Source organism: Xenopus tropicalis, chromosome 10 (assembly GCF_000004195.4).
Source record: "Xenopus tropicalis strain Nigerian chromosome 10, UCB_Xtro_10.0, whole genome shotgun sequence".
Classification (NCBI taxonomy): Eukaryota; Metazoa; Chordata; class Amphibia; order Anura; family Pipidae; genus Xenopus; species Xenopus tropicalis.
The window spans coordinates 17,974,114-17,995,903 of NC_030686.2; the positions used below are offsets into that span (position 1 = coordinate 17,974,114).

General features: G+C 43.9%; 1 protein-coding gene across 7 annotated transcripts; it reads right to left on the minus strand.

Annotated features, from left to right (window-relative positions):
* Window positions 1-12,046: 12,046 nt before the first annotated feature.
* dbf4b (DBF4 zinc finger B) lies at window positions 12,047-21,737 on the minus strand. 7 transcript variants are annotated; one of them, XM_002935561.5, is made up of 13 exons: window positions 21,642-21,737; window positions 20,966-20,997; window positions 19,816-19,964; window positions 19,347-19,478; window positions 19,170-19,223; window positions 19,007-19,067; window positions 18,772-18,839; window positions 18,106-18,142; window positions 17,977-18,022; window positions 17,196-17,318; window positions 16,675-16,777; window positions 16,439-16,548; window positions 12,047-15,140 (listed from the first exon to the last, which is right to left on the minus strand). In XM_002935561.5, exons 2-13 carry the CDS (start codon window positions 20,991-20,993, stop codon window positions 13,640-13,642), a joined length of 2,412 nt encoding a protein of 803 aa, XP_002935607.2. In that variant the 5' UTR covers window positions 20,994-20,997; window positions 21,642-21,737; the 3' UTR covers window positions 12,047-13,639. The 7 variants fall into 7 exon arrangements, with proteins under 7 accessions (XP_002935607.2, XP_004918650.2, XP_004918647.2 ...); XM_004918593.4 differs by having other exon boundaries at window positions 19,007-19,070; XM_004918590.4 differs by having other exon boundaries at window positions 19,007-19,070; window positions 19,816-19,979.
* Between the last annotated feature and the right edge of the window lie 53 nt (window positions 21,738-21,790).

Sequence of the window (21,790 nt, forward strand, 5' to 3'; positions counted from 1 at the left end):
GCTACTATAGGCACCATCTCTCCCTACTATACCTGCTATCCCACAGCCACAGTCCCTTCCCAGAGGCTATTATCCCCCCACTGCTACTATAGGCACCATCTCTCCCTACTATACCTGCTATCCCACAGCCACAGTCCCTTCCCAGAGGCTATTATCCCACTGATACTATAGGCACCATCTCTCCCTACTATACCTGCTATCCCACAGCCCAAGTCCCTTCCCAGAAGCTATTATCCCCCCACTGCTACTATAGGCACCATCTCTCCCTACTATACCTGCTATCCCACAGCCCAAGTCCCTTCCCAGAAGCTATTATCCCACTGCTACTATAGGCACCCTTAGTGGGCCCCGGCGGCCCATATCCAATCACCCCAGGGCGCTCCCATGATCTGCTGTCTCCCTCCCCTGATGCGCCACAGGTAATTTTCTTTTAGGAGTGCTTGGTGGAGATGGTTGGGGGGCGAAGGGGGGTGAAGGGGGCCTCGGGGTGGGGGGCGGGGTGCGAACAATGGTGGGGGCCATTGGGGGTTGCAGGGGCCCCTGAGGCAGAAGCCCTGATGGGCTCTGCACCCCCCAGTCTGACACTGGCACCATCTCTCCCTGCTGTACCTGCTATCCCACAGCCACAGTCCATTCCCAGTGGCTACTATCCCACTGCTACTATAGGTACCATCTCTCCCTACTATACCTGCTATCCCACAGCCACAGTCCCTTCCCAGATGCTGTTATCCCACTGCTACTATAGGCACCATCTCTCCCTACTATACCTGCTATCCCACAGCCACAGTCCCTTCCCAGAGACTATTATCCCACTGCTGCTATTGGCACCATCTCTCCCTACTATACCTGCTATCCCACAGTCCCTTCCCAGAGGCTATTATCCCTCTGCTACTATAGGCACCATCTCTCCCTACTTTACCTGCTATCCCACAGCCACAGTCCCTTCCCAGATGCTGTTATCCCACTGCTACTATAGGCACCATCTCTCCCTACTATACCTGCTATCCCACAGTCCCTTCCCAGAAGCTATTATCCCACTGTTACTATTGGCACCATCTTTCCTTACTATACCTGCTACCCCACAGCCACAGTCCCTTCCCAGAGGCTATTATCCCCCCACTGCTACTATAGGCACCATCTCTCCCTACTATACCTGCTATCCCACAGCCACAGTCCCTTCCCAGAGGCTATTATCCCCCCACTGCTACTATAGGCACCCTCTCTCCCTACTATACCTGCTATCCCACAGCCACAGTCCCTTCCCAGAAGCTATTACCCCACTGTTACTATTGGCACCATCTTTCCTTACTATACCTGCTACCCCACAGCCACAGTCCCTTCCCAGAGGCTATTATCCCTCTGCTACTATAGGCACCATCTCTCCCTACTTTACCTGCTATCCCACAGCCACAGTCCCTTCCCAGAGGCTATTATCCCCCCACTGCTACTATAGGCACCATCTCTCCCTACTATACCTGCTATCCCACAGCCAAAGTCCCTTCCCAGAGGCTATTATCCCCCCACTGCTACTATAGGCACCATCTCTCCCTACTATACCTGCTATCCCACAGCCACAGTCCCTTCCCAGAAGCTATTATCCCACTGTTACTATTGGCACCATCTTTCCTTACTATACCTGCTACCCCACAGCCACAGTCCCTTCCCAGAGGCTATTATCCCCACTGCTACTATAGGTACCATCTCTCCCTTCTATACCTGCTATCCCACAGCCCCAGTCCCTTCCCAGAGGCTATTATCCCACTGCTACTATAGGAATCATCTCTCCCTCAATCAAAACACTTCTACATAACAGAAACATATACAAGCCTATCCACTCCATCTTTGCTAACCTACAGCTCCGAGTAGCTGGGGGAATGCCTAGTGAGCTCAAGACCTTTTAGGAGCTATGGATAACAGGAGTTGTTGTTGGGGCTTAATGTTTTATTTCAGCTACTTCTGTCTACCATACTGTGCAAACATGTAATATTCCAACCAATGGTGCCACTAGAAGTCACTGGCTTCCCAGCAAACCCTTTTTAGTAACCCCAAACCTTGAGGACAATGATCTGTGTGAGATATATGGGCTAAGCTACACAGAAGATTTTGTAGAATGGAAGTCGTATAGACAAGTTAATGAAAGTGATATAATAGTGATATTATAATCTGAGGTGTAAACTAAAGAAGATGAATGATTTGCCATCTAACATGACATGACTGATAGAAGGGATGCTGAAATTGTATCTGACTAAAGTCTGATGGAATAAAGTCCTGCATTGGGTCCAGTACCCACAAAATACACACAAAGCAGTCAGGATTCAGGTGGAAAAGCTCTGATGTCCTGACTAAGTGGGCGCTCAGTGGGCACCCAGCAGAGGGAGCTGGTAGGTTGTGGGCAGTTGTAAAGAATTGTTAGAGTGAAAGATTGAGTTCCCTGGTGATCCAGTCCTGTTATTGATGTCACTTCCAGTTCATGTGTTGCCCCACTACTTATTTCACATCTGGTTTTAGAGACTTTCAGCAGAGACTGGGTGGACTATAGGAAACCTCTTGGTCAGTTTTGGGTAGCGTTAAGCTTCAGAAAAAATATGGGTGCAATGGTCAGGGTCACATTCGGGTCTGCTAAAAATCAAAATCTTTTGTGTAGTTTAGCTGTTATTTGACTTTTCATAAGTTGCCTCCCTGATTATAGTCACAAAATCCTCTTCACCCAACTGCACCCCTGGTGTAGAAGCACCCAAATCAATGATGTAATGATGGTGGGTTCATTAAGGGGGTGGTTCTCGTTGTAGAACGATCATTTCTAAGCAACTTTTCAGTTGGTCTTCATTATTTATTTTGGGCAGTTTTTGAATTATTTACCTTCTCCTTTACACACTTGTTAGCTTTCAAATGTGGGTCAATGAACCTGGCAGTCAAAAACAAAAGCCAAAATTGCACCGTGAGGCTAGAATTTTATTGTTATTGTTATTTTTTATTACTTATCTTTCTATTCGCCCCCTCCACTATTCATATTCCTGTCTCTCATTGCAACTCTACCTTTGCAAGTCCCTGGTTGCTAAGGTAATGACTCCTCCAATATAACCTCCAATATAATATGACTCCTCCGTATAACCCTTCCAATAACTCCTCCTATTGCTCCATATAACCTCCATATAACTCCTCCAATTGCTCCATATAACCCTCCCTATAACTCCTCCTATTGCTCCATATAACCCTTCCTGTAACTTCTCCTATTGCTCCATATAACTCCTCCTATTGCTCCATATACCCCTCCCTATAACTCCTCCTATTGCTCCATATAACCCACTCAAAAGTGTCAGAAAATAATGTTTTCCTATGCTACTACTCTCTGAAGTGAAATAGAAAATGCTGTCAGGTTGTCTAAAGCAAGGAAAGAAAGAAGGCAGATCCATATAACTTTCTCTCTATAACTTCTCCAATTTCTCCATCTATCCCACCCTATAACTCCTCCTATTTCTCCATCTAACCCTCCCTATAACTCCTCCTATTGCTCCATATAACCCTCACTATAACTCCTCCTATTACTCCATATAACCCTCCCTATAACTCCTCCTATTACTCCATATAACCCTCCCTATAACTCCTCCTATTGCTCCATATAAACTCCCTATAACTCCTCCTATTGCTCCATATAACCCTCCCTATAACTCCTCCTATTGCTCCATATAACCCTCACTATAACTTATCCTATTGCTCCATATAACCCTCCCTATAACTCCTCCTATTGCTCCATATAACCCTCACTATAACTCCTCCTATTACTCCATATACCCCTCCCTATAACTCCTCCTATTACTCCATATAACCCTCCATATAACTCCTCCTATTGCTCCATATAACACTCCCTATAACTCCTCCTATTGCTCCATATAACCCTCCCTATAACTCCTCCTATTGCTCCATATAACCCTCCCTATAACTCCTTCTATTGCTCCATATAACCCTCACTATAACTTATCCTATTGCTCCATATAACCAGGCCCGGATTTGTGGCAAGGCCACAAAGGCCCGGGCCTAGGGCGGCATAAACATAGGGGCGGCATGCCGCCCCGCCGCACGCAAATTTTAAAATTTTGCTCCCATACGGAGCAATTGGGACCTCTCCCCACTGCTCCGTATGGGAGTTTTAACTTTGGCGCATGCGCGTTAGCGCGGCGGCAGGGGAGGAGGAGGTGGTTTGCGCATGCGTGCTCGCACGGCTGGTGAGGGCGGTAGGGGGCGCCGAATGGGGGCGGCCTCGGGGTGCGTCATTTAGAAATCCGGCGCTGCATATAACCCTCCTTATAACTCCTTCTATTGCTCCATATAACTGTTCCCTATCAATCCCCTTGTTGCACTGCATAATGATTATCTGTAACTCTTCAGTATTAATGTAATAATGCTGAGCCAGTATTATTAATAATGCATGATATGGCGTGTTTACAAGTGTACGTTGCTGCTCTCCAAGGGGGTTTATGGGGTTAATGCATATGGGCAAATTAATAATAAATATAGCAAGAGAATGTTTCCTACCTGTGAGATGTGAATAATTGATTTGTGAGGCTTTGATCGCTCTATTTGCCCAGAGATGGAACACAGTGCATATGCAGGAGGGAATCAAGCTGGGCCCCTCGAGTAATAGAGAGAGTGGAAACAGTTCACCCCGAGAAACAAACTCCCTAATGGTGCGATCCCTGCACTGTAAGATCAGCTGGGTCTGTAAGTAACTATGGGAAACCCCAGTGGTGACTGACAACCCTAACACGTTGCACCAAGTTTTGTTTAACCTGACACATAAGGGCAGAACAATTGTTATACTTTAATTTAATGAATTTGGCAATGTACATAAAGGGGAACTCCACCCCAAAACTGCAATATAGACAGCTCTAACAACCACCCTATACACCGTATATAAAGTCAGCAGGGCACAGTTTAGTAACTTGCACAGAGGCTGTTACGGAACGTCACTGTCTGGCCACCCTTGGTCTGAATGCCCTGCCCTGACTCACTGATCTAGTATTGACTGCTCCCTAAACACACGCATTTATAACACAGTTACCCCCCCCCCCCATTGTCTTACCATGCAGGGGGCCACACATAAAAAAGATAACTATAATTATGCTTATGCTTATCCATACAAAATTTGACCCAAGGGGTGCTCATAGGGTGAGTTACCTCCTACACCAGTGTTCTTTTCGAGTTCAAGATACCTTTTTTGTCCAAAACTGTTAGTAACCCCCCACCCTACATTTAATAAAAAAAAATCATTGTCCAGAACACATATCAGTATGTTCCCCCAAATCTTATGTTCAGACTGGATGATTAAGAGTTGTAAAAACCCCAAGGAGGTAAGCCACAGAGACTGGGAACTTTCTTAGCAGGTTGCCCCCTAGCAGTGCTGTCCAACTAAAGGTCCACGGGCATGGTGTGGCCCTCCAGGGGATATTTTATGGCCATCATTTTCTCATCTTTTATTTAGTGTTCCCCCTAGCAGTTGGGAGCATAAAGTATGTGTAATATCTATAGCGAGTCAATGAAAATGGATTTGGTAGAGATTCTAATAAATAAAATGAAAAAAACCTTTTTTGAAACACAAAAGTACAATTGAAATGGTCTATGTTAGTAGTCACACTGCTAGCCAGCTCTTACAACATAAATGCTTGAATCCTTATTTAATATACATTACTAAATATAATATAAATAATCTTTTTTCCATCCCTACTCCTAAATTCTATTAAACCTTGGGACCCCAGCCTGAATGCCTAAGCACAAATGCCACATTCCACATGCCAGGAGGTGCCAGGGGGATACCCAGGGTACAGGTGACCACCTCTCCAAAGCTGGCAAAAGACTTGCAATGCCCAAGCATGTCAAGGCAAATTAACCTTTCAAGAGAAACAAATATATACACACGAACCCTTCCCAGTGATTAATAGTGGGGATTTAGCATGTCAACGTCCCTGCCCGGCCCGGGTACTGATTAATATCCAGGGCGCCGTGGAAATGATGATGCAGTAAATCTTCATTATTAATTGCTCAGCACTGTCCCATATGGATTGTTAGTTAGCCTTGTCCATTGGACCCCTCTCTGTGGGTACCTGCACACCTGGGAGAATCTGTTATTAATAGGTCCTGTCCTATTAAAGGGGTTGGTCACCTTTGTGTTAACTTTTAGTATGATGTAGAGAGCAATTGTCTCAGATTTTTTAATATTTGTGTTTTTTTATTATTTCACTTTTGTTTCTGCAACTCTCCAATTTGGATTTTCAGCAGTTATCTGCTTACTAGGGTTCAAAATACCTTAGCAACCAGTGGGTGGTTTGAATGAGAGATTGGTATATGAATAGGAAAAGGACCTCAATAGAAAAATAAGTAATAAAAAGTAACCGTAACAATAAAACTGGAGCCTCACAGAGAAGGATGCTGGGGTCAGTGACCCCCATTTGAAAGTTTTAAAGAGTCAGAAGAAGGCAAATAATTAAAAAAAATTATAAAAGAAATAAATAATGAAGACCAAGTGCCTTATTTTAAGTTATACATACTGCTAGCCCATGCAACAGATGGGTCAACCGAGGTGAGTGGAAAGGTACCCCATGCTACACCAGACACACCGAGTGTGAGGCAAGTCCAACACTTTGAATGATCATACTAGAGGTTATCTCACAAAACTGAAAGTTGGGTAGGCAGATGAGTCTCTTTGTTAGGGTCTAACAATATGCAGGACACCCTGTTGGTTCTTGGGGGCCCAGGAGTACAGAGGGCCTAGTGAAGGTCCTGAATGATGAGGTATTACTACATCTGCATATGAAATCATCTTTCTTAAGGTAAAGGTGTAGGCGATGGGCACACATCTTGCAACCTATTTCTCTGTGTTTAAAGGGAAGTTCAGCTTCTTTACCTATCACTGTAATCTATTCCTTTAAAAAGTATGAATAAATATCATTTTTATATGCCGAAATCCAGCTACAAAACAGTTCTTCTCTTATGAAATCTGGGCAGGGAAGGAGGGTCTAAAACACCGATGTTAAAAACTTCTCCACAGCTTACAGACAGCATGCAAGACCTACATCAGTGATTCCCAACCTTTCTTACTCGTGAGCCACAGTCAAATGTAAAAAGAGCAACACGAGCACCATAGTTCATGGAGGAGCCAAATAAGGGCTAAGATTGGCTATTAGGCGTCCTCTATGCATACTATCAGCTTACAGGGGCTTTATTTGGTAGTAAATCTTGTTTTTATTCAACCAAAACTTGCCACCAAGTCAGGAATTCAAAAATAACTCCCTGGTTTGGGGGCACTGAGAGCAACACCCAAGGGGTTGGTGAGTAACATGTTGCCCCCGAGTCACTGGTTGGGGATCACTGACCTACATAATCCACAATGGATTGCACTTACTTATATCACATGAGCCGGGAATTGTGGGATTTGGAGGATGCAGGCTGAAGGCAGGCTGAGGAAGGTCGACTACGGTTACATTTTTTCTTTGAGTCTCAAAGTAGTCAGCCAGATCAGCAGGAGAACATGGGGCCAGGCTTGGGTAACTGTTCTAAACCATAAAATTAACATTAAATTAAAAATCATGAAAAGGCTGCATATTTTGTAATTGAAGTATATTGCAAAGTTGCTTAAAATTATATTTACTTTCAAAAATCTTAAGTTGTGTTTGGGTGGAGTTCTCCTTTAATGTAGGAGTCCATTGGCTAAAGAAATGTCCTTTTCAGTAATTACATCTCATCAGATATGAATCATTCACTATGTTGATCTTCTTACTTCAAGGGAGCCAGCCGGGCACCTAGGGACTATATTTAGCCACTTCCAAGTCAAACAGATCCCATCATTTTTTCCTTTTTGTGTGGGTATTGAAATTAAAGACAGGCAACATTATCCTTCTCTGCACTTTATTGGATTCATCTTGTTCCCAAAGCTGTGGCAGAGGGTGAGGACACAAGGCCAACAGACCATGTGAGCTAAGGACTTCTTGTGCCTTCTCTATGACGTGGGTCAGTTATTGTGTTCACATGAATTTGATATACAGAGCTTTATACATACCATGGTGCCATGTGATATACTTGGGACTCTGAAATATAAGCAGACACGATAAATACTGGCAAGTCTCTACGTCTTGTCTTTAGCTGGAAGCCAAGGAAGGTTGCAGTAAGTAGGAGAAGGGCAGACTGTGTGGGAGAATTATAGTTCCATCTGCCAGAATTTTCCCTCACTTGTATTAATACAATGGGATACTTATAAACAAGGCACAGGCTTTAAGCTACTGAGATTCCAACTTCCAGGAACCTCTTGAGGGCGATGTCCTGGGGATCCCTGTTAAAAGGTCTGACCTTGGCACCATACCAAGGACAGGCAATCTGGACCATTCTAGTTGTTTTGGCCTACAACTCCCACAGTTCACTGGCCATGAAATTTTATTTGTGGATTGAGGGAGTGACAGATATAGCTGTCTTGAGGTGAATGCCTATGCTACAGATACTGGTGCACCCACAAAGCAGGAGTTGCAGAAGGGTGAGGGATAGTTGGGCATATAGGCATCAGGGGCACTTAGTTTCCAAATATGGAGCCCTACATTTGGTGTACAGGTTGCATCTGAAGGCTTTCAGTGGATACTGGGAATTGCAGTCTAGTGACAGCTGAAGGTCCAGACTTCATTTGTTTTCCCCAGGCCCCAGCACTATTAAAGATAACTGTACTACAGAACAGAAGCACAGTTCACATATCTCAGTTTCCCATTGGCCTGGCCTTGTTGCGTGCAGATGGCGATACAGCTATCTGTACTCAAAGGGGGTCATTATTAGCCATCCAATGTCAGGCAGGGGGGTGGTACAAAGACAGGCATTCTCTGTTCTGGGAATTTTTTCCTTTGGGGGGATTTAATTGCGTTAAGAAGAGCATAACCCTAATTCTCAGCACAGAGGGCAGCTTGTAATGACTTTCTCTCAGCCACCCACCCACTCCTAAATAAAGGGGCCTGTATTTTCATTAGGGGGTTGGAGTTTGAGAAAGGGTAAGTCACTTTAAATAAAAACAGTCAATGCTCACGCCTCCTAAAAACTACCAAGGGACACTATCACCTTGGCCACATGTCTTAGTGTGAAAGCCACAACTCCAAAGCGAGGCATGCCCCATACACGGTACAATGCTATAGAATTCTATACTGATATTTGAATGACATTTTTCTAGTGCACATTGAAAAGAAGATGAAGAGAAGAATTTTAGTTGCAGGACAGGAATCATGGCGCTGGATATTTTACAAACAAGATAGCAGGTTTTTGTCCAATCTTGCTGCCCAAGTGGTAGATCAACTTCAGCAAATTGAAGTAAGAAAAAAAAATATCTAATATCTGAAAACCCATGCCTTAGTGCAGTGATCCCTAACCAGTGGCACGCAAGCAACATGTTTCTAACTACCCCCTTTAAAGTAGGTGCCCATTTTTACATTTCTGGCTTGAAGGCAAGTTTCGGAAGCACAGAGACACAGTTTTACTCCAAGCAGAGCCTCCTGCAAGTCCACATGGGGCTACCAAATAGCCAATCACAGTCCTTATTTGGCATCCCCAAATAATTTTTTTAATGATAAAGATATAAATTGAAATAGACAGAAATTGAAACTTTGCACACATACTACTTAATCTTGAATTACAAGGATACAAAAACTATTTGCCTTATTGTGCTTAGGGGTAATACCAATGCTTTTTGTTATGTCCGGGTGCCATGTTTTGTGATCTCTCTGCTTTTCAGCCACTTACAACCGCTCTCTTCCTCCAATGAGATCATGCTATGCCACCAGATCTCACTAGAATTCACCCCAGTGGCTACGGCACTATGGCTCACTCAAAAGGATTTAATTATCATTATCAATTCCAAATATTTCCTAATATTTGCATTGGACAAAAAGAATGGAAAACAATTAGAGGATGGTGCAATGGCATTTTACTATGCAAATGAATTTTATTTGGTATAAAGCCAAGTAATAAAAACCATACAAGTTTTTGAGGACCAATAAGTCTTTATACATCAGATGAGCAATGATGGGAAGATATGAAACAATTGATCTGAGCTGTGCTATATAAAGGAGAGAGCTAATTTAGCCGTCCTTTTTACCATCTGCCTTTTAAAAATCCGTTTTGACTTCAGTCCATGCATTAAATGGTCTCAGCCAAAAATCAATGAAACCTCCTGAGTGAAACAAGAGGCTACCCCCATGCTTTGTACCATCTGCAAGAGCTGATTCTGCTATCACTGCATTTAGGCAACATGGGTCTAAACATCGCCCACACCCAACTCCATTCTAATCTCCCACACACCACCAATAAACACAGTGCTATATTATGCAATGTTAGGCTTTCTGGGTGGTTGATGAACTCCATAGTTCGTAAACAATTCCCCACTAATATGTCATAGAGGGGTCAAGACTGTGGGGCTCAAAGCAGTTGCTGGGACGGCCTAGCCCGAACTCCAGGTGAAGGCCTTAGCTTTTGTAGTATTGCAGCTTTTTGAATAAAGATAACAAACATCTGGTTACTATAGGTTTCTTGGTTTTGAAAAAACTGCCCATGGTACTACTTTACTCCTCTTAAAAAATAAGTAAACATTTTATTAATCTCTGAAATGATTCTAAACAGCCCTCAGAGTAACATACCTTTCTCCCTGCATTCAGATTTATTTTGTTTCTCTATTACAAGCAGCTGAATTGCAGCTCTTTAACTTACTTCCTTGTCTTGTGTTAAGCCTTGTCCCTTTTATTGAGCCCTCATATTCTCTCTGAATATGAATGTGCCTACTGGGCATGCTCACTGCCTCTGCTATAAATAAAATCAACCAGGCGTGCCCAGTAGGCACCTTTTTGAGGTCTTGATAGTTGGAGAGAGAAGGAGGGCTCAGAAAGCAAAAGGGGGTTGAGCTTTACACTAGGGAAAAAGGTATGATTTTTCTGGGGACTGTTTAGAATAATTTTAGGGGGGGGAGTTACAATAAAAAGCTTAGAAATCCTTTAAAGCAGGGGTCCCCAAGCACCGGGCAGTGGGCTGTGTTACAATGGGCTGCCTTACAATGGGCTGCCTCTGATCCCTGCTTACAAAGTGGCATTTCAAAGATGTGCTGCGTATGACATGATGATACGCCAATGCTTATAGCGCTGCTGCGTATAACTCGCCAACACAAATAACACCATGTCAGTGAGTTATACGTGTCATACGGTGATGGTCTCAGAATATCAATGTCTATATCCTAAACGTCAATTTAAAGGTGAACTACCCCTTTCACCTTTGGGCAGGTTAGGCCCTTCTGTCTATAAATGCCCCCTTTCCCATTGAGGCCTCTGGCACTTCAGTATAGTGCAATGATCTAAAAAACTAAACACTACAGCATTAGTACATGAAGGAGCCATTGCACACAGGCAATCAGAAGTGCTATTTGTTTATGCCAACCCCTTAGTCATATGCTGAGCAGCACACATAACACTTACTGCTTGTGACACACCAGTTTGCTCATCCAGAGAGTTGAATCCGAGACAGAAACATCAATAAGGTGGTCTATGTTCACTTTCTGGAAGCAGCATTTAGTGTTAGAGGTCTCCCGTGTGTTGTGGAAGAAGAGCAGCACTTAGCAATGATGCACTCTCCAACCCCCTATGGCTGGGAGTTACATAAGTCTGAGAAGTCTGAGAAGCAGTCATATGCAGGGCTACTTCAAGCAAGTCTGGACTGGTATTCATAATAGGCCCTGGCATTTCAAGCAGACAGAAACCCAAACAGCCACTTCCAGCCCAATAAATAATGGCTGTCTATGGCATCTTATAGCAGCTCCTCTGGTTTTTGCCAGAACTCACAGATTGCCAGTCTGTGCCTGGCTTCAAGGTTCTGGTGGGCCTCTCATGCAACAAACCTGTACCAGGGCTGTCCCCACCCTTCTAGTACAGGAAAGCAATACAAAATGCATAGCACATTGCATGAATGAACTGAGAATTACATTGGCACGAGGAGCTTGGTTAGTGGGCATCTCTGTTTTGGTGTACAGCAAACAGCACAAAACCCATTTAGAAAAACCACAATATTTATTTAGAGAAAACAAATAAAAAACATAACAACATTGGTAATAAATGCACTGAATAAGTTACATTATGTAGGGAAATAACTTGCATCTACTGCTGGGGGGGGGGGGCTACCTTTATTAGGAACAGAGATTTAACCTCTCAGAGTATCTCCAAGCAGTCTTGGGCAAAAGTTGCAATTTCGACTGGGGTCCAATATCTGATCAGATGTTCTGGTGCACTTTACGAAGAGTAGAAGAAGAACTGCAATCAACCGTTCCCTCTTTACTGTATGGTAAAAAGATTTCCCAATAATAAAACAAGTCTTTAAAATGTGGAATATGATACAAGCCTCACAGTGACACATGGGAATCAGGGAGACGCCAGAAGACACTCTGTAAATTAAACTCCTCAGGGGCATCCAGCCAACTTTTACAGAGAACAGCAGGGGGTGATCCTGATTTACTTTTATTATTACTGATATTACCAGTGCTTTACAGCAAATATGCAATCTAGAAAGTAAATTGCAAATGTGCTCAGAAAAGCAACTGTATATTAAGTTGTAAGTGAAAGGGTATAAGTCCCCTTTAGGGCTATGAGACACTTGCTGTGTGGATCATTTCTATTAATTGATTAATAGATTCTAATCTATTCTTGAACTGAGGTCTGTTAAAGAACAAGGAAAGGCTTTATCCCTTGGGTTAGTGTAACCTCAGACACAGGGTGCCACGTTGACAAACTTTTGCTCTACTGTGCACGAGCAAAGCCCAGGGCAGCAGCAAGAATCCTGAAGACAAGAAATAGGATGGCGGCACGGCACTTAATAAACAGGCTCCCGCTAGTGATTGAGCCTTTCCTTGTCCTTGAACTATTGACTATTTCTATTATGCAAAGCTCACAAGAATAATCTGCTAGAATGCGGAGACTTTGTTTTAGCCATAAAAAGTCCCATCTGCTGAATTTATAAAACAGATAACATTTGGCGCACCAAGGCACCCTAAAGGTCAGCAATGTCTATCTCCGCCCATCCATCCCTGCTGCTACTGAACTACATATCCCAGAAAAGGGATCTTGGGTCAGACTTGTCTGAATTAGGGGGCAAACATGCACAGGATTGTTTAAACTTATTAAAATGCAACTTCAAGGCCCATTTTGCTCCCAGTGAAAGAGCCATTAATGTTCCTTTGCTGACGGCACTGGATCAGTTTGTAGACAGGATGAGTTCATAGCTTGGTGTTTCTGGCACGATTAGAGGAGGCATTTCAATTCCATCTAAAACTTCTTCAACCCATTAGGAGTCATTAAGAAGCAGTTAAGAGCTCTGGGCAGGGGCTGAGGGCTCTCGTCTGACACAGCCATTCCGGAAGGACGGGGGTGGGGAGGCACATACACACAAAGCAGGAGAGTAAGGCGCTTCCAAAAGATAAACACCGACATAAAGGGACAGAAAAATGAAAAACCATGCTAAAAAAAAAAAAACACTCAAAAAGGGTAAGTTTCCCAAAGTGGGTTTTTGCAGTGCACACAGTCAGTTTTACCTTCTCCTTCAACCTTTCCAGCAATGCCAGTTGCCAGGAACTAGGGGATAGTGGTCCAGGTTATGGATCATGGGTCAGTATGTTGCACAACTCTTTTCCATACCAGCTCTCATTCAGGGTAACTTGAGCCATCCTCAGGTCCCCACATTGCAAGGTCTGCTGTGGGTTATTCTGGAAAAAAGCTGGCAGGTGGGCATCCCAGTCTGACTCAGAAGAGAAACTGTCCTGGTGCACTTTAGGAAGAGTAGAAGAGGAACTGCAATCAACCGTTCCCTCTTCCTTCACCACAGTGCTATCCCACTTGCCCAAGTCTGCCCAGACTGGCACCTGTACCTGCTGCCCATAATTAGGAAATTGGCATAAAAGCCACATAGGCAAAGTCAAAGGTTGGCAGTGGGACGGGCCATCTATGCTTATGTGCCTTTTTGCAGGTGGGGATAGCAGTGACTCACAATGTTTCCGTTTGGCTCGGTGGCAGTTCGTGTTGGTAAGGTCCTTTTCCACCAAAGATGGTGTTTGGTTACTTTTCAGTGTCTGACTGGGCGGTGAGTGAGAGGTGGAATGAACACGCACGGTGCAAGTCTTAAACTCTGTATCTGTGCAGCAAACAGTGGTAATGGATGAACAAGTAGAAATGAGCAGTGGTGGTTGTTCTGGAGTGGGGTGCTGAGATTTAAGGCCCAGCTCCCCAACAGTCACTGTAGTGCTGTAACTGAGCAGAGTGTTTTGGGTATCAGTGGTACCTCCCAATGGCAGCTCCCAATGTGACTGCATAGTGGCATCCACACAAGTTCCTCCAAGTGCATTATCTAGAGCAGGTATTACACAAGACATGGCAATAGCATCACTCACATTTGGTTCTGCACGAGACCCAACTGGGGAATCATACAGACGATGCTCAGTACGTGGCTTATTAGCATCTTCACAGGTTGTCACATGGCTCTGTGACCCGCCAGTGCCACCATGAAATGGAAGCTGCATAACTGATGCTCCCCCTAGTAGTATACACTGACCATCGGCAACATCTGTTGTTGGAAGCTGTTTGTGTGACTCACCCAGTGCATGAGAGAGCGGCTCTGTTTGAGAATCCTTTGTTAGTGGATGCTTATGCAGTTCTGCATGCACCAGCCCTATTCCATTCCCAAGATCCATATGAGATTCAGATGTGTTTTTAGTCCCCTGCAGCACCTGCTCATCACCCACGGCATTGCCTAACAAGTTACCACATAGCTTGTCTTTGGCACTTACATCTGGCAGCTCAATGGGGCAAGTGACAATAGTTTGATCAGAACAGCACACATTGTAAAGCTCCACTGCTACTTTGGCTAATGGAATTTCACCACATCCCTGATCTGGCCTTTGCGCCACACCATCACTTAGCTGTGCAGGTGCATCTATGATATCTTCACACCCAGCACGCCCATCCTTGTCCAAACATGCAGCCTTATGGATATCCAGCTCCTCTGCCTTATTCCCTGCAGGCTCTGCATCACCAGGTGCCAGACCCAAATTCCAGCCTTCCTTTTGTGTAGACCTCTCAGCTTCTGGGCTTAGGGGTGACCTAAAGCAAATTGAGCAGATACAGTCTAAATGAGAAATCAGGTGATAATATAAAAAAGAGAACAAGGCAAATACATCTGACCATAAAACTGTACACAGGGGGCCTCATTAACTAAGAGCAGTCACAGCAAGTGGAACTCCGGCTTCCGAACCAAAATTTGTTTGAGAGCCACACGCAGAAACCCTTAATATACCTAATACATAATACCATTTTTATATGCAAAAAATCCAGCTGTAAAACAGTTCCTCTTTCTGCATCATTTGAAATCCTAGCAGGGGAGAAGAGACTGAAACATTGATGTTACAGATTGTAACAACGTCTCCACAGCTTTCAGAGCATGCAGGAATACCAACAACCAGAGCCTGCTGGAACTACATAACCAACAATGCATTGCACTGTGATGTGATGTTCCTTTGCCTATTGACAATACGTTTGCAGGGAATTGTGGTATTTGGAGGATGCAGGCGAAGGCAGACTGTTACATTTTAAGTCTCAAAGTAGTCAGCCAGATCAGCAGGAGAAAAAGGGGCCAGGCTCAGGTAACTGTTCCAAACAATATTATTACATTAAAAATCATGAACAGGCTGCATATTTTTTTTAATTGACATTTAATGTTTACTTTTTAAAAAGCTTAAGTTCACAATTCAAAGGTAGGAAAGCAAATAACCATGACCTGTCTATGTGATGCCCGTAATAATACAGATGTAAATTGAGTGGTATTCATGAACAGGTGCCATGATAATGGAATGCTGGGAAACAACAATGCACTGTGGGTAAACAATGTTCCAATTTCACACAGGTTGCAGTGTCATTATGGATGTTGGTAAACGAAGCCTGGGATGTTTGAAAGCTCATGTTGAATTACTGCACAGTGTGTTCAATGGTTTTGTTCTTGGAGCATGGCTGATGTTCAATAGGAAGCTGCAAGGGTAGGATTACCTGCTCGGTGGTTACAGACTATTTCTGGAATATAAATCTCTTCCTCCTGGGACTGAAAGGGTTATAGAACCACAGCAGCCAGCCACAGAGCATGGCTATGCGCCAGAGAAGCAATTAGAAAGTTACATCTCTCCAGCAGGAGAGAGATCCAAGCACATTAGGTAAAGAGGGGTGGGTTGTTACACTAAATGGGATTGACCCACAAGGAACTCTACAGAAATCCTACCTAAGCCAAACAAATTTGCTGGGACTAGACTAGTAGTAATGTACTTGTTATACTCACTTGTATAAAGCACAAGTTTACTGATTATAGCTAATAGGTTGCACATGTGTGAAAGGAGAAATGTTTTATATCATACCCGAAAGGCTTTTCCATCAGGTCACAGGTAAGCTGGGCTGCAAGCTCATCAATCATCTTGTAACTTAAAGGTTTGGAAACAAAACGCGAGTGGTGCTCACCAACCAGATGCTGGGAATGTATAGAGAAGTATTAAAATCTGGAAGCTGCCCCACCCACTGATGCGACAAATGTTTCATCTCAGTGTTCAGTTCCATTGATCTATTTCTCCATTACTTATGGGCTAGCCTTCCTTACCTCACTCAGGGAGTCAAATGTTTCCTCACAGCACTCGCAATAGCCTTTCCTTTTCTTTGCTTGGGGCTTCTGACTTCTTTGTCCTTCATCCTCCTCCTGATCACTGTAGGGGATAGTAGGTCAGTAAAATAAAATACATGCATATACACACTCAAGATTGGTTCCCTCTTATACAGTGTGCATTCACACTCTGTTGGGGATACCCTTATATACAATATGTATATACATTCAGGAGGGGTACCCTAATATACAGTATGCACACACACACACACACACACACAGGAGGGATACCCTGATATACAGTATGTGTATATATACGTACACACTCTGGAGGGGGGTACCCTCATATACGGTATGCATACACACTCAGGATGGGTACCCTCATATGCAATATGTATTTACACTCAGGAGGGGTACCCTCATATACAGTATGCACACACACTCAGGAGGGGTTCCCTCATATACAGTATGCATACACACTCAGGAAGGGTAAGTGGCATGGAACCTTTAAGACTGCTTACCCATGGTCCTTCTCTTTATGGGACCTGTTGACTGTCTGGGCTGTCTCAAAGGGGCTCTTATCTGAACACGTGAATGAGAGCTCCGGAAAGCTGGTGAAGGTGCACTGCAGAGGGCGAAACTTTCTGTGGGTTCAGAATAAAAAAAAGAACAAACTGAGTGCTGCATCACAGAAAGAACAAATGGGAAAAGTCGGTTGACTGTGGCACACAGGGCAGCCACCACTAATCATAGGCCCGGTCCCCATACTACTAAGTTAGCAGGGCCCAATTATCGGCCAGTGGTTACCTAGGCTACCTGGGTAGTGGGCCCTGCAAAGTAAAATGGGGACAATGAAAAATAAATCACACCCTGATCCACCCCAGTCACTAACCAACTACGCCTAAACCCTGTCAATAATCCAACCATACCCCACACCGCAAATCATGTTTATCCCATCATGGGGCCCCCTCTGCCATGAGCCTCAACTGCAGTGCTCCCTTTACCCTCTGATGACACATACAGGAAAATGGATTATTGCAGTGAGGCAAGCACTGTAGATTCTGGCAAATGCCAGAGGGGCTGCTGCAAGATGCCATAGACAGTCACTATTTAATGGGCCTGTTTGGGCCTCTGCAAAATTTTAAATCTAAGACTGGACCTGACTGCAGTGAAGTGTTTTATAGGCACTTAATGAAGGACAGATTTTCTGATCAGTAGGAAAAAAACTCACCCTACATGTATACATGTTTTACTCAGTCTACTCATTAGTTGCAATATGGAACTTTTCAGAATTTTCTTTACCTGCTCTGATCCTCAATCTTTATGAATGGGCTCCTCAGTCTTGCAACTGGCAAGGAGAAATTAAATATATTTTAGAACATTGTAAATAAGACATTAGGGAGAAAGAATAATAGACACTGGTCTACTCACTTTTCAGACTTGGCCTTGTAGAATCTAAAGCCCTGACCTAAAAATAAAGATACGGGATAAGACATACAATACCAACCTACCAGACATCTTATTATGGCTGTCCAGGCTGGTGTACTCAATAAACTCTCAATCTATAAAAGTGGTTTACAAACAGTGGGGCTGGCACCTTTTATGAGAGGAAGGAACTTTAATCAGTGATAGGAAGGGGGAGAGTTAGGAAGCAATCTTTGTTTCCTCCTAGGAAGACACGAAAGCCCTGCTTGAATATCATTTAGTAAGATTTGCGGTTATAATTGGAACTTTGACTCAATGGCAGACACACCAATGTTTTCTGAGTATTTAGTCGTGATATGAATGGGGTCCTATATAAAGGCTTCACCTACAAGGGGGCTTAAACTGGAAAAAGTCTGACAACCACTGATCTAGACTACTGCTGATTTGCTATGCTGGAAGACTGACTCAAGCAACTTACGGTTATGTATTGAAACATTTTGCTTACACTTCCCTCTCATCGTAGATGAGAGGGAAGTGACTTAACCAATGAGGCACTTTGATCCCAGGGAATAAAGCATATTTCTTGTATGTACCCATCAGTGACACAGCATAAACATAACCTGACCACCAGTTTAGGAGCCCTGGATATACACACACTAAATTTCATCTTACTTCAGCAGTTTTATTCTGGATCTCACGTGAGGGAGGACGCTCCAGACTCTCTATGTAAGCCAAAACCTCTGGGGAGGAAGAAGGGTTTAAGGGTAAGAACATAGCAGAGTTCTGTTTTAGCCTTATATAGTTCAAACACAAGGAACACTTAAGGAAACGATGCTGCAATAGAAAGCCTATAGAATCACTCTCTGTATACAAATAAGAAAGCATTATGGGTAAGTAAACGGGATACCTTCCACATAGAGAACCGAGACCCCCCAAGAACAGGCGCTGGTGAGGACACTGTTGCACTCCTGCTAGGAATTGGGAAGAGAGAAAAGTAGGCATTAGGAGCAGCCAAGTACCCTTAGCGCTAGTCTCATCCTGCCAACATGTCTCTAGAACTGCTCACTTACCTGGCTCTGAATGACTTTCTTCAGAAGCTGCTTCCCACGGCTACAATGAATAAGCTGCAAGAAGGAAGAGGGAGAAGTTTTCCAGTGGGGGGGGGGGGGGGGGGGGGGGGGGGAGAAAGGCCATGGTGTTGAAAAAGTATTAAGTGAAGATACGGAAGCCTTTGGAACTTCACTCACCTCCTTCCGTTCTGCAGCCTGGCTCTGAGACTTTTCCCCTCTTCTAGTAGCCGCAGAGCTCACACTGGTCACTGCCTTCTTGCTGCCAGTCACCATATAGTTTACATCTCTACTCAGGAAGCCCTCAATGACCTGTGGGCAAAGACAGACTAATAAAGACTAATAATGACCATACATATTCTCTTTCTACAGGAATATGTTGGCACTAAATAACAAAGAAAAATATAATTCATATAACTTAATGCTGGTTATGTGAATATGATGGTTTTTTGGATATTTTACTAGAAATAATGTCAGGTTGGTTGTTGGTCAGTTACAATGTCTGGCATGCCCCATACACACTCACACAAATGGGTTTGTAGTTTTTATGTTTAACACAGGCTAAATTTGTCAGATAGCAATTATCCTCCACCCTGCTTGTTTGCATTGTATTGCTGGGGAGAAGTAAAATGCACCGTGCATCACTCACCCCTCCAAGTCTGCCAATGGCTTTAGTTAGAAGCTGCGTCTGTCTGTTGGCTGGTAGATCAAGGTAGAACGACTTCCCCGCAAAGACGATATCCCTGCATTGACGTTTTTTGGCCAAAGGAGGCTCTTCATCCTGCTGCATCACCTGACCTGAGCACACAGATACTACACATGTATAACACAATGCCAGAACTGTGCGCATTTACACATTTTAAACTGACACAGGTAAGTGCAGATTGTGCTGACAGTGATGTTTCTGTTAAACACTCTGATTGATGGATATCAGCGCATGATGTCAATACAGCTTTCTTAAATGATTAAAGAGATTTATTCCCATTAAAGCTGAAAGACGATCAATGGATAAAGCCATAAGTACTTGCTTCCTTTATAAATGACAAGGCAGAGGGATATGCTTGCCTGAATGATTTAATATTCACATTCAGAGACGTGGGGACAGAAAATGGGATGCAAGGGGCTTTTATCAGCTTTAGACAGAGAGCACTCATACCCAGGTCTATGGGCTAAACATCAATGGTTAGGAGTCCTTTACTGCACAAAGGGCTAGTAAAGCTGGCCATACACAGGCAGATTTAAGCTGCCGATTTGTCCCCTGCAGACTGTGTCGGCAGCTTATGTGCCCATGTATAGGCCCTCCCTGACAGATATCTGGAAGGTTTAAATATCCTGTTAGGGTGAGGACTAAATTTGGTTATTGAGGTCCTTTCCCGATGGCCTGCATCGGCCTCCATTATGATCCATACAGTAGAATGCCCATTTGGGGAAACAGCTGAAAAAAAAACAACAAAAAAAAAACCCTGCTTATGGGAGAAGGAGCTAGATAGCCTTGTGACACTAAGCAAAGTGTGCCAGGTTTCACACGTTATGCATGTGATGTCACATTCACATAATAAGCAAGCCGGGAGTATCACGAAATATGGCCGTCCACACTGGGACACTCTGTTAGCACTTCACATACTTTAGTGGGGGAAACAATTTTTTGACAATAGGTGCTGTTGAAGAGTGAGCCAAAATAGCTGCCAAAGTGGAAACAAAATCCGGCTAAAGTGTATGTGGTAGGGGGTAAAGCAAATGGCTAGTACAGATTGAGGCATTGGGCAGAGAGCCACGGCCATTGGTATGAGGCTACTTACCATGAAGAACAGGGCTCCGATCGGCCATTGACCTATGAACGACAACAGAAAAGATCAGATTTAGCTGCACAGCAGTGCCACTGGTTTGATGCCATAAATCATGTAAATAAATAATGTAGAGAGACATAATATGGTTTAATCAGCCACTTAGGTCTATGTCCACTGGGGGACTAAGCAAAGATACTACTTTCAGCAGTAAAGCTTCCTCTGTCTAATGCAACTTTATCGCACTGAAGTTGATTTCCATTACATATTTATCAGGACTGAAAGTCAGAGAGACAGCTTCCACTTCTGAACCTCAACTTCTCCCACACTCTCTAAGCTTCATCAGCACCAAAGCAGCATAAAACTGCTAGGGTCAAACCATATATTGTCTGGGGTGGAATAAAGCTGCCCATATGTGTGCCCCATGTTAGATATAAACCCAATATGTCCCAAGGGCCACTATTATACCTGTGTGGGGACCCACTGAAAAACCTAGATGTCTAATGATAACCATACTCATAACCCCATAAAACAACGAAGCCTATTTGTAGGCATCAGATAACAGTTCATTATACTCCATTACTCTTCATGGATAACCAACCTGCTTACACAAGTCACATACAAGATAACGATAGATGCAGCCTGCCTGTGCTGACAGCACCAAACTCTACCCTTAGGCCCCGTCACTTGCCTCTCTCCCTCGGTTCCACTTGCCTCCCCCAGTTTTAGTTCAAACCCCACTCTCTCTCCCGCCTACGTTCGCTTACGGCACGAAACTGGGGCCAAACTAACGCTGACTGTGCTTCTATAAACTCTGCGCATGCGCGCTGATGTTCTCCA

What these genes read in the sequence shown, in the direction of transcription:
- dbf4b (XM_004918590.4), bottom strand. Translation starts at nt 20,993, where the DNA reads ATGGCCGATCGGAGCCCTGTTCTTCATG. An exon ending in AGAAAGTCATTCAGAGCCAG is followed by an intron (nt 19,071 to 19,169) that starts GTAAGTGAGCAG and finishes CCCAATTCCTAG; the next exon opens with CAGGAGTGCAACAGTGTCCT. An exon ending in CTGATGGAAAAGCCTTTCGG is followed by an intron (nt 15,141 to 16,438) that starts GTATGATATAAA and finishes AATTTGCTTTAG; the next exon opens with GTCACCCCTAAGCCCAGAAG.